Source organism: Caenorhabditis briggsae (genome assembly GCF_000004555.2).
Source record: "Caenorhabditis briggsae complete genome, chrII, whole genome shotgun sequence".
NCBI lineage: Eukaryota > Metazoa > Nematoda > Chromadorea > Rhabditida > Rhabditidae > Caenorhabditis > Caenorhabditis briggsae.
In genome coordinates, this window is record NC_013486.2 from 10,573,206 (window position 1) to 10,598,742 (window position 25,537).

General features: G+C 37.6%; 10 protein-coding genes across 10 annotated transcripts in view; 3 read left to right on the forward strand and 7 right to left on the reverse strand.

Annotated features, from left to right (window-relative positions):
• Positions 1-766: 766 nt before the first annotated feature.
• CBG02329 lies at positions 767-2,887 on the reverse strand (the record flags this gene model as incomplete). The annotated part of the gene is made up of 8 exons (XM_002630611.2): positions 767-994; positions 1,040-1,154; positions 1,703-1,842; positions 1,887-1,977; positions 2,028-2,124; positions 2,188-2,353; positions 2,665-2,764; positions 2,808-2,887. 8 exons carry the CDS (start codon positions 2,885-2,887, stop codon positions 767-769), a joined length of 1,017 nt encoding a protein of 338 aa, XP_002630657.2.
• Positions 2,888-3,521: 634 nt separating this feature from the next.
• Positions 3,522-5,212, reverse strand: CBG02328 (the record flags this gene model as incomplete). The annotated part of the gene is made up of 7 exons (XM_045242622.1): positions 3,522-3,744; positions 3,793-3,899; positions 3,954-4,206; positions 4,312-4,379; positions 4,428-4,603; positions 4,649-4,937; positions 5,012-5,212. The coding sequence occupies 7 exons, from the start codon at positions 5,210-5,212 to the stop codon at positions 3,522-3,524; spliced, it is 1,317 nt and encodes a 438-aa protein (XP_045092338.1).
• Positions 5,213-6,403: 1,191 nt separating this feature from the next.
• On the reverse strand, positions 6,404-9,741 carry Cbr-mpk-2 (the record flags this gene model as incomplete). Its single annotated transcript, XM_045242623.1, has 12 exons — positions 6,404-6,511; positions 6,564-6,693; positions 6,739-6,870; positions 6,917-7,031; positions 7,449-7,573; positions 7,851-7,964; positions 8,013-8,119; positions 8,168-8,420; positions 8,464-8,531; positions 8,576-8,734; positions 9,076-9,357; positions 9,613-9,741. The coding sequence occupies 12 exons, from the start codon at positions 9,739-9,741 to the stop codon at positions 6,404-6,406; spliced, it is 1,722 nt and encodes a 573-aa protein (XP_045092339.1).
• A 2,275-nt stretch (positions 9,742-12,016) lies between these two features.
• CBG25652 lies at positions 12,017-12,124 on the reverse strand (the record flags this gene model as incomplete). The annotated part of the gene is made up of 1 exon (XM_045242624.1): positions 12,017-12,124. One exon carries the CDS (start codon positions 12,122-12,124, stop codon positions 12,017-12,019), a length of 108 nt encoding a protein of 35 aa, XP_045098187.1.
• A 214-nt stretch (positions 12,125-12,338) lies between these two features.
• On the forward strand, positions 12,339-12,922 carry CBG02325 (the record flags this gene model as incomplete). Its single annotated transcript, XM_002630608.1, has 3 exons — positions 12,339-12,395; positions 12,441-12,649; positions 12,700-12,922. 3 exons carry the CDS (start codon positions 12,339-12,341, stop codon positions 12,920-12,922), a joined length of 489 nt encoding a protein of 162 aa, XP_002630654.1.
• Positions 12,923-13,235: 313 nt separating this feature from the next.
• Positions 13,236-13,675, forward strand: CBG02324 (the record flags this gene model as incomplete). The annotated part of the gene is made up of 2 exons (XM_002630607.1): positions 13,236-13,491; positions 13,542-13,675. 2 exons carry the CDS (start codon positions 13,236-13,238, stop codon positions 13,673-13,675), a joined length of 390 nt encoding a protein of 129 aa, XP_002630653.1.
• Positions 13,676-14,026: 351 nt separating this feature from the next.
• CBG02323 lies at positions 14,027-17,370 on the reverse strand (the record flags this gene model as incomplete). The annotated part of the gene is made up of 7 exons (XM_002630606.1): positions 14,027-14,249; positions 14,298-14,506; positions 15,343-15,382; positions 16,553-16,690; positions 16,739-16,901; positions 17,234-17,263; positions 17,334-17,370. The coding sequence occupies 7 exons, from the start codon at positions 17,368-17,370 to the stop codon at positions 14,027-14,029; spliced, it is 840 nt and encodes a 279-aa protein (XP_002630652.1).
• Positions 17,371-18,848: 1,478 nt separating this feature from the next.
• On the reverse strand, positions 18,849-19,498 carry CBG25653 (the record flags this gene model as incomplete). The annotated part of the gene is made up of 4 exons (XM_045242625.1): positions 18,849-19,044; positions 19,092-19,257; positions 19,302-19,349; positions 19,420-19,498. The coding sequence occupies 4 exons, from the start codon at positions 19,496-19,498 to the stop codon at positions 18,849-18,851; spliced, it is 489 nt and encodes a 162-aa protein (XP_045098188.1).
• Positions 19,499-20,419: 921 nt separating this feature from the next.
• Positions 20,420-20,747, reverse strand: CBG02322 (the record flags this gene model as incomplete). Its single annotated transcript, XM_002630605.1, has 2 exons — positions 20,420-20,600; positions 20,647-20,747. The coding sequence occupies 2 exons, from the start codon at positions 20,745-20,747 to the stop codon at positions 20,420-20,422; spliced, it is 282 nt and encodes a 93-aa protein (XP_002630651.1).
• A 2,465-nt stretch (positions 20,748-23,212) lies between these two features.
• The window catches only part of Cbr-pld-1, a gene marked incomplete at both ends in the record, with an annotated part of 6,196 nt that continues 3,871 nt past the window's right edge, over positions 23,213-25,537 (forward strand). The window contains 8 exons of the mRNA XM_045242627.1: positions 23,213-23,300; positions 23,478-23,650; positions 23,697-23,965; positions 24,014-24,142; positions 24,395-24,509; positions 24,557-25,062; positions 25,106-25,261; positions 25,305-25,502. Coding sequence (XP_045092340.1) covers positions 23,213-23,300; positions 23,478-23,650; positions 23,697-23,965; positions 24,014-24,142; positions 24,395-24,509; positions 24,557-25,062; positions 25,106-25,261; positions 25,305-25,502 — 1,634 coding nt within the window. The remainder of the gene's footprint in view (positions 23,301-23,477; positions 23,651-23,696; positions 23,966-24,013; positions 24,143-24,394; positions 24,510-24,556; positions 25,063-25,105; positions 25,262-25,304; positions 25,503-25,537) is intronic.

The following is a 25,537-nucleotide window of genomic DNA, read 5'->3' on the forward strand; positions in this document are numbered from 1 at the left end:
GTTTCTTGGGACCCAAGTGGAGATGTTAGGAATGGAATTCGGAATTTTGAAAATTCCGACTACTCAGGGAATTTTTCGGCAAGTTGCTAACCCGAAAATTTTGCTTGCCGCTGCCAAACGGCAAGCCGTTTTTTCGGGTCAGCAACTTGCTATTTTAAAAAGCAAGTTGCCGTTTAAATGCCATCTGAACGCAGCAAGAGAACGGCAACTTGCTTTTTTCACGGCAAGCAAGTTTCATGCATGCGGCAACTTGCTAATTTGTCCAGCAACTTGCTGATTCTGCTCAGCAACTTGCCAAATGGCTCGCAACTTGCCGTTTGCTTGCCCAAAATTCCCTGAGTAGAATATTTCCAAAGATTTTTTTTTCCGAGATTAGAAATTTTCAGATCACGGTATGTCAAAGACGCAAGCGAAAAGTTGGCTTCCAGGTCTCGAGTGGAGTTACTTTTAGAACATTTTCGCATTTTTAAATATGTTTTTCAATTGTTCGCGCCTTGGTGATAGGAAAGTGGGATTCTACTTTGAATTTGAAATTTGAAAAATTCAGAAAATTCCGAAAATTAATAATCGGAATTTTCGAAAATTCCGAAAATACTATTCCGAAAATCCCTGTTATAGACAACCGTATTGAAGAAGGATCGGAAAACCAAAACACATGAGAACCTGAAAAAATATGTGAACGCAATAAAATCCAAGCGTCATAGAAAACATAAAAATTCCAGATGCACACAAGATGCTGTTCAAAATTTTATAGTTTTATGTATTTTCAAGCACAAGAATGAACCGAATGAACAATTAAATCAACATGATGTCGTTGTTTTGACCCTTTTGAAGCCTTCTCAACTTCTCCATAAGTGACAACCCGTTTTCTGTTACAGAACAGATACTTGAATTGATGCCGGAACTCGGCGTTCAACAACAAATAGACAAAGATGTTGATGCCTGAATTGATGCATGTGAAATAAGTTGATGGCTTTGAAACGAATTTGACAACCTTAAGAAATAAATGACAAGGGATTAGGAATGAAGAATTTTAAACCTCTTCAAAATGAACTTGCAGAATAGAAATTGAGTTAGGGATCGAAACAAGAACGAATGAAATGAAGGAAATGACAAGACTGTATCGGACGTTTATGATTTGGCGACGGACCAATCTGGAAGAATACTTTATTATTGAAATAATGTACCTGGAACAATTGCAACAATGTTGAATTACGATTTTTCGGTGTAAGCCTTTTTTATTACGGAGTGGAGCACATTTACCCGGATCAATAAAACGGGTATTCCTTCTATTAGAGGGTCCCTTCTATTGAAGGGGGCCTTCTAGTACAGGTTTTACGGTATCTTTAGGCATGAGTATCTTGGAAGCACGAAAATTGGTAGGAATATAATTTTACGTTTGATTCAAAGCTACTGAAGTTTTCAACGCGATTCCTCAAGTCTAGGTATTGTTATAATTGTCCAAAGATGAACGACGTAATGTTTCATGCAGGGATTTTCAGGAGATGAAGCAACTTTGAAAAGCGATAACTCAGCTCAAAATTGCTCACATATTTTGAAAGTTGGCTAGTTTACTGATCAATTATTTTTATTTTGGCACTCCAAATTTAAGCCCAGTACAAGGATCTACTCAAACTTTATGCTAGTACAAACTTTTGTCCCGGTAAATGCGTCATCTTAAAATTATGTATTAATTCCTCACCTGTTGATTGTCGAAGACGCCTTTATCATTGTTATACAGTTTATGAGAAAACTGAAGAAATATCCGAATATATTGATAATATAAATGAACGTAGCATAGTCAGTTCCAAATGCTGCTTTTCGACCACACCAATAGATGACCTTCAAACATACAAAAATAAACCAATCACTCTTTTAATAATTACCTTCACATCCCTATTGATATATGCTATCACAAATCCAATCAATAAGGTTGGTAGCAGAATAAAAAGTGTTGATCCAAACAGGAAACTCGATCTGAAATTATTTTTTATCGATTAAAATAATTTTAAGAGATTTTCAAAAACCGATTCCTGCCAGTTTTATGGAACCAAATGGGAGTAAAAACCGCGAGAGCTCGTTGAATTCCAATAACCATTTGTACCACAGGTGGCCAGATGTCTCCTGGAAAAAGTTGGATATGTAGCACACAATATGTAGCACACTACAAAAGCTCTTTAGTCTCACCGATTCCTCTCAAAATGAGCCAAGGCTCAATAGCACATTGCCATGCGGTTCGGGTGGGAAAATGATGAGTTTGAATGACTTCTGTATACAATTCAACTCGATTCTTTCCCATGAAAAGGATCGCCAAAGTGTTGAAAGTGTCAGCCAGACCGAGAATCATTAAAATCTAAAATCGGATCATTCATTATTCTGCTACAAAAAATGGAGATGTGGAAAAGAAACGCCTGTGACCGTGGCTGAAGGTAGGTCCCACAACAAAAACTACCGTAACGAAAGACGGAAAATAAAAGTTTTAGATAGTGAAGGATTGACTGAAAACGCAAAAAATCGAGAAATCGAACAGGTAAAAAATATTTTTTGGGTTACGGTAGTTATCGTTGTGGGACCTTCGGCCACGGCCACATGCGTTTCTCTGCCACAGCTCCGATTTTTTGAACCAGTATAATAGAGAAAAAATTGAAAATTATGTGATCTTACTCTGTTTCTGTGTTTCTTCCGTAACGTTGGTGAGGACAGAAATACAGAAAACAAAACGATATTCAGCGAAAAGCAGATGGCTCCAAAAAATACATTCATTCTGAAAAAAGTTATTTTTTAATTTTATCAAACTTGTTAATAACCTGTGGATAGAGACATAATCATGAAGATCTTCCAAAAGTTTATCAGTGACAATTGAAACACGTTCACTGCTTGCATTCATTTGATGATTAGAAGGCAAATTTACATTTTACAAAAAACGAGAGAAAACGATATATAGAGAATTATAGAAATGTGGGTTGGGGCTGAGATGGTATGACAAAGGAGAGGAATGCTCTCGATTCGATTCAGAAGAAGGGATGATTGGAACTAATTTGATGACGAGAGAGAAAGAGGATCGCACTCTATGTTTTCAGAAAGAAACTGAATAGTCTCGTGTTGTGGAAATTAGAGTATATACAAAAAGAGTTGCGAAAATGTACAGGTTTTTGTTATTTGTTGTCCTTTTTACAGGAAATCAGATGGAAATTTCTGGATTCGGAACTACTACAACAGCAAACGAATAAAGCAAGGGTTCAACAAAGTATTTCATATTTTAAGGGAGTTCAAGTATCACATAAACTTAACCCCATTATAATTCTGGTAAAAAAATCTGAGCTGTGGAAGAGAAATGCCGGTCGCCAAGCTTTGTTTGTGTGCCAAAATGTGTGCTTTGTGTGCCAGATTAATAAGGAATGGTACCATTTCGATAACTATACTAGGTGAAGATCAATTGTACTCGGATGTGATACTGCAATTAAATTTTCACAGAAAGCCGGAGAGTTTCAAAACAATCAAAATGTTTATTATGCATTTATTCAACTCTTCCGTTTCTTATTTATGAACTTATTCAACACTGTCTTCAGAGGATTCATTTGAACCACTTTCTCTTCTTCTACTCCTTTTTTGGTTTGATCTTCTTCGCTTTCAATCTCATAAAAGTTTCCACGGAGCATTCCAAAATGTCTTTCCTCGCCTTCCAAACCTTTTATAATATGATCATCGTCGTATTTTTCAATCTCTTGAATTTCCCTGCAGATTCTAAAAATCAAAACTTGGTCAAATCCCAGCATCGTTGAAATTTCTTACTTTTCCGAGCAACTGGGCTCGTTGTTGACGGTGTGCCATTTTGTTAAAAACGGATGATTCAAAATCTGTTCTGCAGATGATCTATTCCAAGGAGAAATTTGTAGAAGCTGAAATTGTAGTTTTAAATCTCAACATTTTCGAGAAGCATATTTTTTTCTTACATTTGAAAGAACATTTCTAGCATCTGTGCTAGCATCTGGAACGATTGTTGAAAAAGAAAGAGCACTTTTTGGACCGCATGAAACAATATAATCTCTGATATCAGGGGATGTGATTTTCTTGTATGCTTTCTTTTCCGGGGTTCCCAAGTTGTTAATGATCATTTTGATTTGAGAGTATGAGTCTTTTCCGGGGAAAATTTCACGACGAAGCAACATTTCAGCAAGGATGCATCCTGCGGACCAGATGTCAACTCTGAAAATTTCATTCATCTTTAGTTGGTAGCGTTTGTTGCCTATTTGCTCATTTTATTTTCTTTTGAAATCATAATGCTCATAAAAATACCATTTCAAAACTTACTGTGTATCATACTCTCCCATTGATAATAGAATCTCCGGTGCTCGGTACCAAAGTGTTGACACATATTGCTGCAAAAACATTGACATTGTAAAATTTCCCGGATTCCATTCACTTACTGATAAATGACTTCCGACACTGGAAGTTCTTAACGAAGTCGACTCAGTTGGAGCGACTCGAGTTGATGGGCCAGATCTTGCCATTCCGAAATCAGCTATTCTCAAGAGACAATCTCCATTGAGAAGTAGATTGGAGGGTTTTAGATCACGATGTATATTCCAGCCGAATGGAGATACTGTAAAACGTTTAGATTATTTTGGATTCCCAATAAGCAGTATACAACAAACCTTCAATCCGCGAATCAACTGGTAGAAGAAATATTGGAAGTGATCTTCTTTGAAACTTTGATTCGACCGTAAAACTTGATGAAGATCTGTTTCCATGAGTTCCATGACCAAATAAACATCTTTCTCAAATCCAGATCCAGTCATAAACACATCTGTGACACTTATCACATTCTCATGAGACAGTTCCCGAAGAATTCTAATTTCTCTTAATGCACACTTTGCAGATGACTTGCTTTTGTAAGCATCGCGCACTTTTTTGATAGCAACTGGTTTTTTGAATCTCTAGAAAACAAAAAGATCTTAGAAAACAAAAAACATTTTCTTTAAAAAATCACAAATAGAAATTAAAAACTCACTGTATCCAGAGCCTTGCAAACAACTCCAAATGCTCCAGCTCCAATATTATCAAGAGCTACGTATGGAGTTCCTTCAAGCCAGAAATCTGAACGATGTTTGCCGCGTGGTGTCTGGTATTCCTGATTTTCAGGAACAAAAACATTTTTGGAATAATAGTCAGGAGCTCTGTGAAGAGTAACAGTTGAGCGAGAAATAAACATGTTTTGGTGATACCTTCTTTTCTTATTAAATGTCATTTTTATCATTGAACTCCACTGCTTTTATTTGTGAGAAAAAGGTGTGGCTGATAAAAAAGGCAGACACCCCGTACCGGATGGTTCTAAAATCATTTTATTGAGTGCTTTTCAAATAACTTTTCAGGAATTCCGCGTATGATTCAATTTAATGTTCTTTGAGTAAACATTTGAAGCATCATAACAGTTTGAGGGTTACTTTAAGAGTTTAGAAGCTCTCACATGCCGTCTTATCAAAACTTCCTTCCTTTCGATTTCTGATAAAATGTTTAGCAGACTGAAATCTTCCAGATTGCTCACTCAGCAAGAATTACAGGTGTTTAGATACACTTGATTTCACATATTTCTAGTCACGTAGGCCATGAATTTCAAAATTTAAATATGTCAAATAATTTTGAAATTTCCTCTAAACATTCTACACGCTGGTACACAAGACCGAAGTCTCACAACGACAACTACCGTAACCTACCCTAAAACCTGTATTCGAAGGACCAGCCCTTCCATTGTTCCAGGGTATCTCTGAAGGGTTCCTTCAAAATTCAGCTAGTTTTTGAGAAAAAAAAGTTCTAGGAACTTTTGGAATTTCCAGAATGTTTTTCATTAAAAACGTACGGAAATTTTCAATTTCAAACAAAACATTGTGAAGGGATTCTTCAATTATAGGGGCCCTTCTATTAGAAGGGCCCCCTTATATTAAAGGGTCCTTTCTAATACAGGTTTTACGGTTTTTTTTTTGAGTTTTCTGTTTTCAGTCAACTGTCAAAAGTTTTGATTTTTCTTCTATTTGGGAGAAAAATAACAGAGAAATCGAAGAAAATCAGTAAAAAACAAGATAATAAGTCCAGAAAAGTACAAGTTTTAGGTTACGGTAGTTCTCGTTGTGGGACCTTCGGCCACGGCATTTCTCTTCCACAGCCCATATTTTTGTACTAGTATAACAGTGGACCTGAATTTTGTGAAACTGCAACGATTTTATTTTTCATCTTTCATTAAACACGTAACAATTGTTTTAGTAGTTGACATAATTTCTGGCACATGGTATTTTGATTACAAGAAAGGATTAGACATAAGTTCTTGAGAAAACAGAGAACAACCCGTTTTTATCATATTTCATCACTTATCATCTGAATTACAATTTTAAGAAGAAGAAGAAGAACGTCACGCTGCACGATCACAATCATCTTTACTTATCTTCCTGAGCTCTTGTCGAGACTTTCGCAATCTCACGATACGTTCTTTGTCATCAAGTTTTGAAGAAGAATCACTCTGGAAAAAACGATGACGATTGATTTATGTGAGGGTCAAAGGTACTACTAACTGACGCCCGTTTGTCTCGAATCTTTGGAATGAAACGACGTTTTTCACTGTATCCCTCTCGAATTCGTTCTATGTTCTGTTTATCGATAAGGTTCCTGACCTTTTTCGGAGCAGAGATTCCACCGGATAGCCTGTAAAGGAAAAACAATAGATATCATGGAAATATTCTAAATTACATGGGCGGTGCACTTGATGTACTTGACACATCTATTGGCCAATTGATTCCATTTTTGAAGATCTCCTGGACCATTGAACAACTTGTTGATGGTTCCATACCACTATCCGTTGAAGAGTTCTCCTCAGAATCTCTGAAACTTCGAATTCTGGAATCTGAATGGAAAGAAGGTTGCTCACTTTCTATGAATCTCCACTTCTAAAACAGTATCAATAGTTTCTGCAGACGAAAGACTCGTCAGAGTTTCCTCTGAATCATACTCGTCTCCATTTTCTTCTGATTTTGCTTCGCGAGCTGAAATTGAAAATTTAAAAGTGTAATTTATTATAATCAGTGTATCCTTTCGACACGGCTTCGAGAAATTTTAAGAGGAATTTCTCGAAAATTTTTCAAGGAATTTTTCGAAACGACATTTTTTCATGGTGGCCTAACTTTTGCAAGTTGAGTTTTCTAAATCATCACGTTAAAATGGTCTAGAAAACACACCAAGGTCATGTTACGCCGAAATATGGTGGCATAAAAACCCAATTTGCAAAAGTTAAGCCACCGTGCCAAAATGATCAAAAAACGAGAGAACAATGTCAGCAACAACACTTCCGCATTGCCCATTTTCGAGAAATTTCGAGGATCTCATTCTTCGCAAAATGTCGTCGACAATTTCTTGAAAAAGGCATTTTTCGAAAAGAAACACTGATTATAACCGACACTCACTCTTCTCAAACTGTCTCATCACTCCTAAATAGTCAGTTGGATCTTCTCTAGGTCCCATTTTTCCTTCTTTGTCTGGTTCGAATATCTGATTTGAATGCTCGTCAAGGTACGGAGGTGGCTCTTTCCTGAAATATACCGGACTCAGTACTATGAACTTTATTAAAGCTAATTTTTTTGAAGTGTCGTACTTTTTGGTGTGAGTTAATTTTTCAATGTATTGTGTTATAAACAAAAAAGACACGAACACTGTCACAAAAAGAACTAAGGAACATATAGAGATGTTATCTTTATTTCATTAGAAGAAACATCACATTTACACACAAAAAAGTTAGCGTCTATCCGACCAAATTTTCCGGAGCTCTTTTTTGAAGAGCATTCGCCGAAGCATCTCTTTGAGCCAACCTGGTGTCGTAGTTCGTGCCACGTCGCACCTCGAAGATTCTCGCTTCTTCGTCCAATCCGGCAACGACTTCTGTTCCAGCGTACTTTTCAATGGCATCTACATCGACTTGGACTCTGGAATTGATTATTAAAGATGATTTTCATTTCTCTTTTTAGACTTACCTTGGTGGACAAAGTGGTTCATATTGCTCGTTGTGATACTGAGCCATGAATGGATGCTGAAGTATCTGATCTGCTGAGTAACGTCTCCACGGGGAAATTTGTAGAAGCTGAATTTTCTCATTTTTATTTTAAGACGTTCAAATACTCCAACTCACATACGAAACCATATCTCTAGCTTCTGGGCTCGCTTTTGGGAAGATCGCAGAAAACGGAAGAGGAGTTTTTCGTCCACATGCCTCGATTGAATCTCTAACTAATTGCGAACTAATTTTATTGATAACTTCTTCTTCGGGATTTCCCAAATAATAAACAATCATTTTTATTTGAGACACCGAGTCCTTTCCCGGGAATAGCTGACGACGGAGAAGCATTTCTGCAAATATACAACCTGCTGACCACAAATCCACTCTGAAATGGTGATTTGATGAATTAGAAATGTTTCAAAACATACTTAGTATCATATTCCACCATTGAGAACAGAATTTCTGGAGCACGATACCAGCGAGTCGATACATATTGCTGAAAAACAAATGATTTTCAAAAAGATGTTTCAATTATCTTACTGTCATATGCCCTCCAACAGACGCATCATCTCTTACAGTGCTTGCCGATGCGCACGCTCTTGCCATTCCAAAATCTGCAATTCTTAGAAGACAATCTCCATTGAGAAGAAGATTCGATGGCTTCAAATCTCGATGAATGATTCCAGCAGAGTGCAGATACTGAAATAATAAAACCAATATGAAGGTCAACAATGTTTCCTCGTCTCCTCTTCCTCGTGTCCTCTCTCTCTCTTTTCTCTTTCTCTTGCGCTCACATTCATCTACTCCTTTTTCTCTCCTCTTCCCTCTGACACGTGTGGCCGAGGGGTTTGCGCGCGCAACTGCTGTGCGGTGGGTATTGCGTTCAATACCCTCACAGTCAAGGAGGAAAGTTTCCATGCACCACTCTGAATGATAGTGTGGATTATGGTTCACATTGAAACTGAGGCTGTTTTACTTTTTTTTCATAAGAACAGAAGAGTAACAAAGACAAAAACTACCTAGAAAACTAGCTGTCTTACCTTCAAACCTCTCAGCAGTTGATAGAAGAAGTACTGAAAGTGTTGCTCCATCAAAGTCTGTCGGGAATGGAGAATTTGGTGAAGATCTGTCTCCATGAGATCCATAACAAGATAAATGTCTTTTCCGTGTGATCCTTCAGCTGTGAACATATCTAATACAGCGATAATATTCTCATGAAGTAGTTCCCGAAGAATTCGGACTTCTCGCAAAGATCGTTTAGCCAAAGTATGAGCAGTGAATGCACGAGGAATTTTCTTGATGGCTACTTGCTTTTTTATTCTCTGAAAAACTATTTTCAAATCTGAGGCTGTATGCAAGAAAGTGGAAAACCGTTTTCCGATGTTTGGAACATAATTTTCTGAAAGTCTGTTTTATTTTATTTAAAAATGGGTTTCTGAGCAAAAAAAGACTGAAAATGCATATAATCACTATGAAAATCCTTTCCAGCCTTTCAGAAAATCATTTTCCCAACACCGGAAAACGGTTTTCCACTTTCTTGCATACGGCCTCTGACTGGATTCAAATTAAATTCCTACCGTATCCATTGCTTTGCAAACAACTCCATACGCTCCTGCTCCGACATTCTCTTCTGCCAAATACGGTGTTCCTTCCAACCAGAATCTACCGTCAAGGCGAGCATGAGACTCAGCAGCAGCAGCCGCCATTTTTTTCTGAAAAAAAGTATAAATAAGCAAATGGCGTCTTTAGTTTCACAGAAGAGATATTCAAGATCTACCTTAACTATTTTGTTTTCAGAAGGAATATTTTTTGAATAGTAATCAGGTGCTCTGTAGAGAGAAGAAGCTCTTACACTCATTTTTTCAGAATGTGTTACTTTTATTGTAATTGCTGACTCTAATAGGTTTCCTAATGGTTTATCTGAAACTTTAAAAAAGAGGTGTGCTCGTTAACAGTATGACACGAATTATCAAATATTTTGATACGGAAATTATTGGAATCACTTTTCTTAAGCATCTGCGGAGCACAAAAAGCAGAAAGTACTCACGTATTTCAGGAATGACGACGGGATGACAACGATGCTCCGTTGGTTCCGCTTATCACCATTTTCTCCCTTTTCGGCTCTTTTTTTTTTGTTTGTGTCAAGCCGAAAAACGAGTGGGTGGTGATGAAAGTTGTTTTTTTGTTCCTGAAAAAATTACAATCACTGCTATCACATAATATTTTGAACTGTCTCGGTTTGAAGGATTTTGAAAAATTAAAATTGATGTCATGGGGAGAATTAGAAGACGATTATTCGGAAAAAAAGGAATTAGTTAAAAAATTACAGAAAAAAAGGGCGAGGTGAAAATGACGAGAATGGTTATCAGTTGGGAGCGAGAAGAGGGAAAGAAATGAGAGTTAATTGCCGATTATTTGATTTTTGGAGAGCGAAGAACTCATTTTCAAATTATGTCAAGTTTCATGGAGAAATTACTCAAAAACAATAAAGTAATTAAAGATAACAACCTCTTGATCAAGACTGTACAGTTAAAAAAATCTTCAAAAAAGGGCAAAGTTGTGAATCAGTTAAGAAGTTTCAAAAGAGATTTCAAAAGGTATTCCACAATTAGAAAAAGAAATCGATAAGATCACTGAAAAAATTGATGAAGAAATTGAGAGATAGATAGTGATGAATAGTATGGGAAAGAAAGAGAAATGAAGAGAAGACGAAGACGTCTTCTTCTTCCTTCAATCAAGTTTTCTTCTTCAATTTTTTTCTATCATCTTTTTTTCTGCCTCTCTGTCCCTCTACAGTTTTGTGGAAAGAGAGATTGGAGATTTTCAAAGATTCGGAAATCATGGATGACTCACAATCAGATATTGGAGATTTGGAATGGTGTCTTTGGTGTTCTTAATTACCGTAAAACCTGTATTATAAGGGCACCTCTAATAGAAGGACCCTCTGAGAGGTGCTCGGAAAAATAGAAGGGTTCCTGTAATAGAAGAGACTCCATCAAAACGCGTTGTTTGAGCTTAAAAAATTCAGTAGGTTTCCAGTGGAAAATATTTCGAAAATTCCAAATTTCCTTGCGATTTGTGAAAACTCAGTTATTGCTTAAAACTATGACTTTTATTAGTTTTGAACGAGAATTTCAGGTTTTACGGTATTCACGATTTGTATGATATCAGAAATTCTACAAGAAACAAAAAAAAGATGGAAAAATCAAGGAAGAGTCTATTGGTTTTCTCTTGTTCTTTTCATTTTTATCTTTGTCGTTTTTTTTTGCGCACAGACAGTAGTTTTTCTTTTCGCTCTCCTATTCATCTCTCTTTATCTTTTGCCTTGTCAACAAATTCCGATTGAGCGGAGAGAAAGGTCATGTACCTCCCAAAGGCTTTTGTTTGCTGATTACTGGTGGTCTGTATTGATACACACGTTTTTTTTCAGCAGCTGCAGTTTATATATCAAGCATGTTTAGGGAAATAATTAATGAAGGAGAAAGGGGAAAATAAATAAGAGGGTAGTACAGTACAATTAAAAGAAGGAAATAAATTAATTAAAGCAAATTTAACACTTGTCTCCTCCTTTAGCTGGTCTTCTCTTTATTCCAAGAGCTCTGTTGGCTTCATCGATACGAAGATTCTGAAGAGAACGACGCTTACGTCCTCCTCCTCCGCATCCACAGCATCCGCATCCACATCCACAGCAGCATGGGCGGCAACAAGTACAACATCTAGTACAGCAACAAGTACGGCAGCAGGTACAGCAACGACGACAGCAGCAACAGCATCTGGAATAACAAGAACCATTTTCAAGGTCCTTGAAGTTAGGAGCTTACCTTGGTCTACAACAGCAACATCCGCATCCTCCACCTCCTCCACCACACCCACAACATCCGCATCCACATCCACAGCAACCACATCCTCCTTGTCTCTTGACTCTTGAGGATCCCAATGTATCAATTGAAGTTTCAGATGAAGAAGAAGAAGGAGAAGATGTTACAATGCAACTTCAGTGGAGGAAACCGGCAAAACTGCAGCCTGGACTTGTCCATAATAGGCACCAAGGGCCAGAAGTACAGAAGAGAAAACGACGATTTTAAACATGATTAGAGAGAAAATGTCTGAATGAAATGATCAGTAGATTGCTCATTTTATAGTCACCTACTTTTTTAGGTACACTTCATTTGTTTGTCCGTGCGCGCGCTTGGCAAGCTCACGCAATGAAAACTGACAGTTTCCGGCGAGAACTGCCTGACGGAAAAGTGGATATAAAAGTGATCATAGAGCAGATGGAACAGCATCAACCCCATCGTTTCAAATGTCCAAGATTGCATACTCCACTCTCGCCATTCTGGCAATCATTGCCATGTCACAGGTAGCCAAATTTTCAAGTTAAAGTAACCCAACTAGTCATTTGAAGGTTCAATCAGCTGTATTGCCAGTTTCATCAACAGAAGATGCACTTGTAACATCTTCACCTTCTTCTTCTTCATCTGAAACTTCAATTGATACATTGGGATCCTCAAGAGTCAAAAGACAAGGAGGATGTGGTTGTTGTGGATGTGGATGTGGATGTTGCGGATGTGGAGGAGGAGGTGGAGGGTGTGGATGTTGCTGTTGTAGACCAAGGTAACCTCTTAACTTCAACAAAATGCTGAAGATTATTTTTCTTATTCCAGATGCTGTTGCTGCTGTCGTCGTTGCTGTACCTGCTGCCGTACTTGTTGCTGTACGAGATGTTGTACTTGTTGCCGTCCATGTTGCTGTGGATGTGGATGTGGATGCTGTGGATGCGGAGGAGGAGGACGTAAGCGTCGTTCCCTTCAGAACCTTCGTATCGATGAGGCCAACAGAGCTCTCGGAATCAAAAGAAGACCAGCTAAAGGAGGAGACAATTGTTAGGATTGTTCTTAATTAGAATTCCATCTATTTAATTAATTTAATAAATAATGACTCACTCAAACTATTTTTTTTTTCTCAAATAGGTCTTTAAAAGTCGAGATTTTGAGCTAGTCAATAATTGGCATAATTCTTTTCGGGAGTTTTTGATACATACAAAAAAAACACAAAGAAAAAAACGTGATTGACCTGGCCAGCTAGCATTCGTAACTGGGCTCCCTAGTTTTTCTCCAACCGAATTCCAGTAGTCAGTTCTTTACCTTGAGGGGTATTCTGAATTCCCATCAAAGTCGGTAAAATGTCGAATGAAAACAGAATGGCCGACAACGTTTCATTCACTGATGTCGGTGATCCAGGAGGCGGCGGAGGTCATCAGGGCAACTCTTCTGGAATGCTTGATATGCTTGGATCCCTCGAGAAGAAGGATAAGAAAGCAAAGAAGAACAAGAAGAAGGCATCAAAAAAGAAGAAGAAGGAGAAGACAAAGTACAAAAGACAGAGAAAAGTCGACAGATATGAGTCTCAGAACTTCTTGTATCGTGTCGAAGGATCATTGTTCTGTGCTGGAATCAGTAAGTTTCTAGATCTCAACAAAATTTTTTTTCATATTTGTATTTTTCAGTTATCGGAGTGATAATGCTCCTGACATTCATCATTTTCGGAATAGTTTTCTCCGTGAGAACCAATGGAAACATGGTCAGCTACATGACTCCTTGGTGGGGAACTGCGGATGAGGCAAAGGACGAAGACGTTTAATCGACATCAAAATGTGGCATAACTCATGAAAAGTTTCCAATGTTTAGTGTAATAAACTATTTTTTTTATTTTGTGCTCTCTTTGAAATTTTGAACTGGTAATTTAGGAATATCACTGATTTTTCAAGACAGTGTTTGTTAGCTGAAATAAAATGAATTATTAAAATAACCTAAACTGAAAGCATGTGGTTGTCTCCTCCTTCCGTTGGGTTCTCTTGATTCCGATGAACCGACAAATTATTGACTAGCTCAAAATCTCAACTTTTAAAGACCTATTTGAGAAAAAAATAGTTTGAGAGAGTCATTATTCATTAAGTTAATTAAATAGATGGAATGCAAATTGAGAAAAATTTTAACACTTGTCTCCTCCTTTAGCTGGTCTTCTCTTGATTCCGAGAGCTCTGTTGGCCTCATCGATACGAAGATTCTGGAGAGAACGACGCTTACGTCCTCCTCCTCCGCATCCACAGCATCCGCATCCACATCCACAGCAACATGGGCGGCAACAAGTACAACATCTAGTACAGCAGCAAGTACGGCAGCAGGTGCAACAACGACGGCAACAACAGCAGCATCTGGAATAGGAAGACTGATTTTCAAGATTTTTGAAGTTAGGAGCTTACCTTGGTCTGCAACAGCAACATCCACATCCTCCACCTCCTCCTCCACATCCGCAACATCCACATCCACATCCACAGCAACCACATCCTCCTTGTCTTTTGACTCTTGATGATCCCAATGTATCAATTGAAGTTTCAGATGAAGAAGATGATGGAGAAGATGTTACAAGCGCAACTTCTTTTGATGAAACTGGCAATACTGCTGATTGAACCTTCAAAGACAAGTTGGGTTACTGTAACTAGAATCCAGCTACCTGTGAAATGACAATGATTGCCAGAATGGCGAGAGTGGGGTATGCAATCTTGGACATTTCAGATGCTCGGGATGCTTGTTACCTCCTCCTCATTTCTGCTTAAATACCTAGAGCGCCAACGTGTGGATTTCCTCCGTACGCGATTTCTCCGCACCTCCCACGATTTTGACAGTTTTCCGGAAACCTTTTTTCTTCTCCATCAGAAACCAAGTCTTGTTTATTTAGAGATATCAATGGTCTTTAGAAGTTTTTTCTTCTTCTTTTTTCATGCCTAATCAGCAAATTTTTGGCACGCTCGGGCACCATGCCCCCTTCAGAGTGCCTTTGTAACCCCGATTACAGCGTTGCCGCGCACCGCGGTGTCCCAAATAGGAGAACATTTCACATGTGATGTGTGCTAAAAATCTGCTGAGGCGTTTTCATATTTGTCATCTGATTTCAAATCAATAATTTCTCATCCTTTCCAAAGCGATCACTATTATGGCGGTTGTTTGAACCACTGTGTTATTCATGAGATAAATGAGTTATTCATTTTGTTGTGTTTTTTTTCTAACTCTATTCCTAAATAACCAAATTTTAAGTGGCTCCATACTACGAAAATTATAGTGATAGCAACCTGATTTTTGGTCATGTTTCTTATTTTTTCTCTAATTTTGGAGACATTGAAACTTTCTCTTGAAAAAAAAAGTGTCATGAGTCACTCTGGCAAACATTACGTTTCACACATTTTTCTTGTACCAAGTAAAGTAAAAAAGAAGAAAAAGGGCGGAGAACTAAAGGCAAGAGAACCTAACTTTTGCCTCGAATTGAGTACGTTTCGCTTCACATGTTCTGCTGTAAACAATTAAAAATAGAGAGAAGCGTGGCTGGTGGGGATGCAAGTCTTCTCTCCAGAGCTCATTTATCCTCTCTTTTTCCCTACTTTTTTATTTTCTTTTTCTCAAAAACCACCGAGAAAAGAACAAGAAGAGAGCATTGTGGTGTCAAACCTCTCGTTTCGTTTTTTTCTCGTTTATTTGTTGCAAGAAGAAGAAAACCAACTAGTTGTTGTTGTTTTTTCTCCCTATCTCTGATTTTCCGGTTTTCCTTCACCACTTCTCAAAGTGGGAAAGGAATGAGTTACTTCTGCTCGTTCCACTTGATTCGTTTTTTGTCTTTTTGTGATTTTGTATGATTAATTTTTCTGAGCTAACCCACATTCTCCTTCGTGTGGGTAATTAGGGTTATAGAAATTTTATCCCGTTTCATAGATCTTGGCGCTTAAACCCACTGGTTTGAAATTTGGCTCAGGTGAAACTGAAAGCTAATCTCAAGGTCCGCGTAGGATATCACCATCAATAGGACAAAGGGGTGGGTCCGAAAAATGATTTTTTTAATTCTCGAGTTTTGCACAAGACATACTGTATCCTTTTGTTATTTTTTTAGGTGATAAGTACCATGAACACCCTAATAAAGCGGCCTCCATGCCATCATCTTTGAACTTATATATCTCGTTTCTTGTAAAAGATATCAAAAAGCAGTCAACTAACAGAATATTTTAGACATTATAATAAAGATTTTGTTGGTTAACCACATTTTGATATCTTTTACAGGAAATGAGATATGTGACCTCAAATTTGACGGTATGTCGTTCTATTAGAGGCTGACCATCATCTAGAGGATTCATCTAGAGGCTGACCACCAAATCATAAAACACTATATAAAAAGAAAAAACCGTCTAAACGCGGACAAACAACCTTTCTTTCTGGCTTCACAGGTTTCGATTGGCTGCCATTTCGTGTGTCTGTCCTGTACAAGAGATCTTCTGACATGATATGATACATCTTTTTGGACACAAAATAGCATAATACGAAACAGGAGACTTGGCAATCTTCCAAGACTTTCAAACTCTCAAGGGGAGACTGTTTTTTTCTTATTGTGATTAAACCGAATTCAAAGATTTATTATGTATTTTTACAAGTAATTTGAGAAGTTTGCCACACATGGGCATCAATATCTACATACCAAACTCCTGCTTCTGGCCCAGACTCTGCACAGAATGCCGTCGTTGGTAACACACCCAAATTATTTCCTGGTGTCTCGGCAGTCATCTTTTCAATTATGTACCAATTAACTGTTCCAGATGGACAGCTCAGTGTTGTTCTGAATATAGACCATTTCAAATAGCTCATAATAATGTCCGAAACTTACACACAACTTTTTACGGTGAGATCAAAATAACCAACTGAATATCCTGGTTCTTCCAAAGAATAGGTTACTGGAACATCTGCTTCTGGTGTACACCAGTTTGTAACACTCGGAGTCCCATAGCCTTGACATCCAGTGTTGTATATCTTTTTGCACACCGAGCAAGCTAAATCAAAGGAAATATTTTTTGACAAGAAATTAAATTTTATTGGTATTGGACTGGGCTTATAATCATGTTTGCAATGGGCCGGGCCTGGCTTTTCATTCATTTTTAAATTAAATTATCGGGGTCAATAGAAAACTTTTTTATGTTAAATAATAACTTTCTAGAAACGAAGTGTTTTTTCACAAAAAAAAATTCAAATGTGGAGAATCCGGTTCCACCAGACAGGCCCGCAGACCAGGTCTCGGTTTTTCAAGTATGCTTATAATCAACGTCATAGAAATCCTTCAATAATTTTACACTCTGGAGCCGATTTAAAAGTTTGAAGAACTCACGAAAAGGATTCGCAGTTGTCGTAGTTGTAACTGTAATTTTGAACATTGGAAAACATCGTTTTTGAAAATATCGGGAAAAAAAAACAAAAAAAATACTTACCATCTACATTTTGTGCTGGAATACATGTCAAAGTCATCTTTACGAAACATGCAAAAATGAAATAACCAATCATTTTTGTTGAGAATAAACCTCCATGTCAGATAATATGATCACCTTTATATTTTTTCTGAGAATTCCAGTTTTTACTGAGGAACCTACGGAATTAGCAGTTGCTTAATCGCTTATCTAGTTTGATTTTTACACAAAATGATTATTGAAAATTATCAACGATCAGAGAAAGACCATTGCGTGCCATTAATACTCTGATATTTTGTTCTCTGCCAAAAATATGTTCCTCGTTTTTGATAATAAAAAACAAAAAGGGGTTTGGCTCTAGTCCGTTATTTTGGCTCGCGTCACTTCGAAACCGGTCATTTCGAAACCGTGGTAATGCAGGCGAACGGACAAAGTTCAGACTACAAAAACAACTTTAGGGTTTTCGAATATGATTTTTCTGATAGAACACATAATGAAAATCGAAAAAAATCCAAAATTTGATGTTCCCAAAAATCGAAAAATTATCGAAATTTCCGAATTTCAGAATGTGTTTTATCAGAAAAAGCATGTTTGAAAACCCTAAAGTTGTTTTTGTAGTTTGAAATTTATCCGTTCGCATGCATTATCACGGTTTTTAACCGGTTTCGAAGTGACTGGTTTCGAAGTGACTCAGAGTCGTTATTTTGGTTTTTTGAAATTTTTTTTACAATTTTGAAACTTCTAGGAATAGCAGAAATTCCAAAAAATCCAAAAATACAAAAAGTTCCGGAAACGAGAAAATTCCGAAAAGTGATTTTTTTTACTAAATTCAGATTTTCCGAAAAAAAAAATCATCAGAAAATTCAGCAAATTCATAAAAAAAATTCATAAATTCATTAAAAAATTCATAAAAAATAGGAAATATATATGATATTCAAAAAATGGCAATACTTGGATCTGAACACATAATAGAGAAAATTCTAGAATAATTGTTGTCTTTTCTAAATTTTCTGATAACTTCTCTTTGGAAAATGTGATTCTGAAAATCTCGAGTAAATCAGGACATAACTTTCCCAGAAATTCATAAATTCGGATCATTTTTGAAATTTCAAGCTGGTCCAATTGTTCCAATATTGTTTCAACCCATATGTCATCCTAAAACAACTTTATGAAAAAAAATTTCTTTCGGATGCTCAGTTCCGGAAGTTTTCAGTTCTTTGAAAATTATTTAAATTCCGTTCGAAAACTAGAGAATCGAAATCCGTTGTAACATTTTATTCAGATCAGATCAGACTAAAGTTCACTCCTCCGTTGTCTATCCATTACGCAACAGACTGATTTCTTGTTTATCAATGTGATATGATAGCGAGTGTTAAGCTTTGTGTAGAAACTGGGAAATGTTAAGAGCTGACATTTATTTGAAGTGATTTCTATCATTTTTATTAATTTATAGAAAGGGAAATCGGATTATATAATTATTTAGTTGAAGATGATGCGATCCGTTCAAATTAGGGTGTGAGTTACAAATAAAATGATGATTTAGTTGTTTTTACAAGTCATTCGAGTTATTCCGTTTGCTTCATGACCGTTTAGATATGACGTCCATCTCCCTGCTGATGTCCCTGATTCTGGACAGTACAGTGTGGTCGGATCCAACCCGTAATTTTCGCCTTCCTCTTCGTAACCACTTACCAAAAACACAGAATGGGTACCAGAAGGACAAGACAGTGTTGTGCTGAAACTAACTCATACATTTCTTAAATTTATGTCTGAATCTCATACGTGCAAGCCATTTCGTCAGTGAGGAACTCATAATCAACGTAAAAACTGGCAGATTCTACGGAATATTGAACAGGGACATCTTCTTCCTTTACACACCAATTAGAGGCACTTGGAAGGCCTGTTCCCTGACATCCAGTATTATAAATATTAGAGCAAGTTGAGCAGGCTAAAATTAGACGATATGAGATGAAACTACTTTACGAAACTAACCAAATGCCGTTGTGGTAGTTGTTGCAACTGTAGTCGTTGTTGTTGTAGCTGGAAAATGTTTTGAAAAACTCCAGAAACCTACCAAGCTGAAATGAACATCATCTTCTATAATACTTACTCTCAATATTCTGCGTCGGAATACAAGAATTCAAGACTTTAATCATTGAAAAGTATATAACAATGATCAGTAGAAACATTTTGTTCTAGATCAGACTGAACAGGTGAACCTTCTCTTATTTGTCCTCATTATCAGCCTGTTACGTAATCGGATATTTCCTGTTCCTCCCATGTACCGAGGGTTTTTTTGTTTCAATGACAGCCAGCATCCAGACAAGGAATACGAAGTTCATTATCAACGATCAGATAGAGGGCTTTTTTGTTCAAATGTTGCTAGAGACAAATGATATCACCCCGATTGATTTGTATATCAAAATGTGGATATTGACATGGAACATCCGTTGAAAATTGTCCACATGTTTATCAACAATTGCATTTTCGCATAAAAAGCTCCAACTGATTAAGTTACGGTATATGGGGTACGTATATATGGTTGTGGTTGTAGTCATCAGGGATGTCCGGAAGGACTTTTTTGATAAACGGAAGTAGGAATAAAACAATTTTTTCGGGATCTGGAATTCGTAATCCGGACAAATAAGGGTTTCACGGAGTTAGGAGTACGGAATCCGGAATAAAACCTGCGCGAATCTGGTAGTTATAGAATCCGTTGCAGTTTTTGGATTTTTGTGGACGATGTTGAAGAGGAATTATACACGGAAGATGGACAAAGATTGTCCCTCTAATTGAAGAGCCCTTGTAATACATAGAAGGGCCATCCGGAATTATCTTGAAACAATAAAAAGGCCGGTCATTCTAATACAGGTTTTACGGTATACCAGTAATGTCTATCGTGATGTCTAAAGGAGGAACGTCTACCCCTTCTATAAATCTGTAGGGAAAATATTCGAAAATTAAAAGGATTTCATAAGTTCTAGACAAAACAAAAATCTGAGATTCTAAATGCTTTGTTGGAGCACAAAAGATGGCATAACTGTAGCTTTATGAATCATTTTTCTATTATGATCATGTTCAACATGATAAGTATAAAAATCAAAGAACATTTACGGATATTTACATGCAGCTGATATAATAGGAGTGTCTGATCCATCGATTCTTCCATACCACAGTCCAGCAGCCTCAGAACAATAGAGAAAAGTGGGAGAACCATCAGAGTTTCCATTGATATCTCCAGAACCGCCATCTAGTCTTGCGGCTGTTCCAGATGGACAAGCCAACGTTGTTCTAAACTGTTGATTGCTTCTAAGTTATATAGTTTCAACTATCTTACTGGCAAGAGTCCAATGGAATTCCGCATGTTGAGCAACCACCGAGTGTGTACGAAACTGGAACTTCAGCTGCAGTAAGGCAGTACATTGAAGGGCTTGGCATATTGAAACCTTGGCAAGTGCTACTGTAGATTGGTGTACACGAGACGCATGCTAGAATCAAAACAAGGATAGTTTGGGTATATTAGGCCGTAATGGATTACGGTAGGGGGTTGTTGTTGTGACCGTTGTAGTCGTTGTGACCGTTGTAGTCGTTGTAGCTTCAATCGTCGTTGTAGTTTCAATCGTCGTTGTAGTATCAGTTGTTAATCTTGTTGTAGTTTCGGTTGTTGCTAGGAAAGCCGCAACAGCAGCTGCCTGTTGTGGAGTTAGTTGTACACCAGCTTGAGAGAGCCGAATGACTTCCTGAATAGATGCTGAAATATGATGTTCTGCAAATGTGGACTGTAATTTCTGTTTCAGCACTTTCATCTCTTTTTGTAATATACTTGAAAAAATCAGAAACTCATATCTATTTCTCTAATAGAAGCTCATGGGTTCTATTTTTCCTCTTTATCAGGGTGGGTTTCTATTAGAGAAATATAGGTATATATTGTTAACGTACTGGTCCCAACGTTTTGAGTAGGAATGCAAGGCATCACAGATTTCCAGAATATCAGAGAAGATATAATAATTTGTGGGAACATTATGATAAATAGTTATAATAGAAGCAAAAAAGAAGGATCGGGACAAGTTTTGCGATTACTCCGGACTTACACTCTCTGCTGAAATCTTGTTTTTCTTGCCTGGGTGGAGGAAGTCAATCGCGAAAAAATATGATTGATATTATTCTGGTACAAAAAATTGGAGTTGTGCAAGAACCGGAGGCCGTGGTGGAAGAACCCAAAGCGACAACTACCGTAACCTAAAAACATTTTTATTTTCAGGATTCATTATCTCGATTTTCGTACGTTTTCAGATTTTTTTCAAATTTCAAATTTCTATTTTTTACTCTTCGGGACGAATAACAGTAAAAAAGGAGATAATAAATCAGGAGAATAAAAATATTTTTAGGTTACGGTAGTTTTCGTTATGGGCCCTTCGATCACGGCCACCAGTGTTAAACTTCCACAAATTCGATTTTTTTACCAGAATAATTCAAAAATCAAAATCAATTCTGAAACCATTTGAATTCCTTAAATTACAGTACATCTTCAATCCTCGTTTGCGGCTTACTTCTATTCATTCTCCAACTTTTTTTATCACTCTGAAATTGTTCCTTGTGTCTTATCCATTCGCACCTATACTCACAAACAAAGATTTTCGGTTCTGTTTTAATACTTCTTTGTTGTTTTTCCCACTTTCCTCCTCATCTTTTTAACCCAAGTTTTTCCTACTTCGCTCAAGTTCGATTTTCGAATACTCCATTAAATTTGCAACATTTCTACATTATAAACCAAGGTATACAAACAGAAAGCAATCAATATTATGTGGTTTTACATTTGTTCTAGCTCATGTAAACAAGCCCTTCCACATAATGAGAGTACGGGCGCCGGGGAGAGAATTCAGATAAGTAGAGTAAAAATGCATGAAGTGAGAGAGCATTAAGATTCGAGAGACGACATAGAGTGAGTGCGCGAATGACCCCCATCGCGCCGCGATTAGTTGCTTCCGCGTGGGAATTTCTCACGTTTAATGTGAAGTTGTACAGGTTTCACCCAAATCTTGATCTTTTTTCGACAGGAAAACAATAGGAGGAGAGATGACAATCAGTTTTGTAGAAAAAAAATAATGTGATCACATAAATGTTTCATTCGAAATCAAAACGCTTTTTTGTATATTTATCTTTGTTTCCTTTCAAATATGTCATACATCGTTTTCATCAACTCACGGTGTGTCAGGAAGCCTGGCCGGAAAACGCGCCCCGGCAAACTCGTAGGCCAGAAGAAATTTTATAATTTTGAAGTGGACGTTTTTCGACCAGTCTTCCTGACACAGCGTGCCACCTTACTAAATATCAGCAACAATTTTATTTCACTAAAAAATGTAATATTTTTTGAGAATCGTGATTCGTGTCGAGGTCCCATATACTCATTTAGTGTATGTTCCTTGAAAATGTACTGTAAGAATATACGGTAATCCCCGAAGTCTCTTGGAGAAAATCTGATTTTTCTTTGTTTTTTTTCGCAAGCTTTTAAAACCTGAATGGAAGCAACAAAAAAAGAACAATTGAGTTCTTTACTAGCATTCAAAAGACCCGTATAAACGAAAATCTAATTATAACAGCTACGAAATACGAAAGATAAATTTTCGCTGACTCACTCGTCTTTCTTCATCATTTTAGTAACTTCTTCATCATAATTTTCTCATCTTAGTCACACCAATTTACATTTGTAAACCATCTGAAATGTTATTTTTTTTTTGTTCTCCTTTTTCTCTTATTCTGTCTGCCAGTTTGTTCAATGATTCACCGCGTTTTTGTCGTCGTTTTCACACCTGAAAAGATTACGAAACCGTCCTAAATACTAAGTTTCAGTGGTAAACCCGCACTTCGTCGTCTTCTGAATTAAAGACATCTGAATCAGAAGAATGGAGAGCGAAGATGACGAGTCCAGACGGCCTCGGACGACCTCGAGTGGGCATCTAGAACCAGTGGACACAACCGAACACAACAGTGGTGGGTTTTTATTGCTAAACATCATACTTTCGACTGAAAAATATTGATTAATCTACAATCGCAAAGCAATCATAAAACTTGTACTTTTTGAAAAAAAAGTTTCTCCTTTTCTCCTAGTCTTAAACGTCTCCCGTCAACACTCCAAAGTCAACAACATCTTTTCCTATTCTATTCCAGTCGACTCATCTGTAATGCATGATCGAGGAATACCAGGACTTCTTCCGGCCACACAAGCATCTGAAAAACAGAAGAAAGCCGTTATTCGGTTCCGTGATCATGAGGGAAGAGCTGATAGCCCACCGAGCAACCTGAATGTAAGGCGTGACAGCAAGACAGTGCACATCTATGAGGTATTTACTGAATGGTTTTTGAAAAATTGCAAAGCAATTGTTTCAGATTGCATCTCCACAGTCGCTAGAATATGATGACAGTGACAGCTCCGATGATGACGAGATTCAATATTGTGACTGTGTCGCAGCAGCTCTTCAGCAATCTTTGCCTGGAACCCCTGGACGGAAGGGTATTATTCCATACATGTCAATCTATGATACGCAGCAACAAGCTCGTCGTCGTGGATATTGGATTCCTGGCGTTCCCGTCAATGCGAAAATTGTAAAAGTGGAAAGAAACACGGATCGTGGAATCCATTTTATCAATACACTACTGTAAGATTCTGGAAAATATCTCAAATTGTATTTTCGCATATTTTTCAGTTACACAATCGAGCTAGAACATGGTCAATTCCGATGGAGCGTCGTTCGTAACTACAAAGACTTCACACTGCTCAACAATCGTCTTATGGCTCATCGAGCTCGTGAACAGTTTATGGCGCCCATCAAACGGTATGAATTATAAACTATTTGTTGTTTTTCATTTAATTTTGCTTTAATAAGTTTTAAGCCTTTTTTCGATTCACCCCACTCGCCAACTAAACTTTTTTACTAACTCCCCCATTCAGATTCCGTGGAAAAGTTCAGGATGAGTAAGTTTCCTTGAAGCTGTTGTGATTGTCTTACTCTTGCCTGTCAAATGCTTGTGTATGGATGCATTGATGTATCTGTGTTTCAATAATTTAGTTTATTATGATATTTCAGAACTCAAGAGAGGTTCGATAATTATCTGGAGCACATGGGAATCGATATTATTCCGGACCACAAACCCGATTGTCCATACTCAAACCAAAGTTCGAAGCGGAAGAGACATCCAAAAGTAAGTCCAGATTCATTTGATTTTTATGCCACCTATGAATATTACAGCTGGAAGTACTAAAACGAGATTCCGACGGAATTGAAACTCCAAGGAACACTTCTGCTCCGTTGGCATCAGTCGATTCACCTGGAGACGTTGAAGAAGCTGTGAAGACACAAGTCGATATGCAGCAGGCTGTCCAATCTGGTATACTCGAAAAAGAAGCAGACACCACTGCTAATTCTGAAGGAAGTCCGAAACGACAGCGGCGCCAGCAACGAAAGAAAGACAGGCATACGCTTCCGCGTTTCCCAATGATGCCAGATTCAATGGTCACCAATTTAGAACATCGAAAAGAACTTTTGGAGAATTGGCTTCAAATGGTTCTTCACATTCCGATCAACAGAAATCACCACGAGACTGCTGAGTTTTTGGAAGTTTCGAGATACTCATTTGTCAATGAATTAGGTGGAAAGCACACAGAAGGTTTCGTGAAGAAGAGACCAGGAGGTTCGAGAGTCTTCCTCGGCTGGAAACAATGTTGTGTCCGATACTTCCTACCATGGAGCAAGAGGTACCGTATTTTTGAAGGAAATTTCTAGAAAAAATTTCTTCAGATGGCTGATGGTTCGTGATTCTTTTGTTGCTTATATGGATCACCGCAGTGAGCAAATTCGAATGGTGTTGCTCATGGATCGGGACTTCAAAGTAGCTGCCGGTGGAAAAGAAACTGAAGGAATTCCTACAGGATTAATTGTTACCAACACTCAACAGTAAGCGCGATTTTTGAAACTTACAAACTATGGCAATTTGCAGTGAGCTTCATCTGAAATGCCGTCGAGTACAAGACACTGCCACATGGAAATCTATAATCGAGCAAGCAATGGGTGGAATCGGAAACGTTTGGCTTCAACCGCATCGCTTCAGTTCTTCGTTCCCTGTCCGAGAGAATTGTCATGCGAAATGGTTCGTTGATGCTAAGACCTATATGGAGTATGCAGCTGATATGATGGAGTTGGCTCGCGAAGAAATTTATATCACCGATTGGT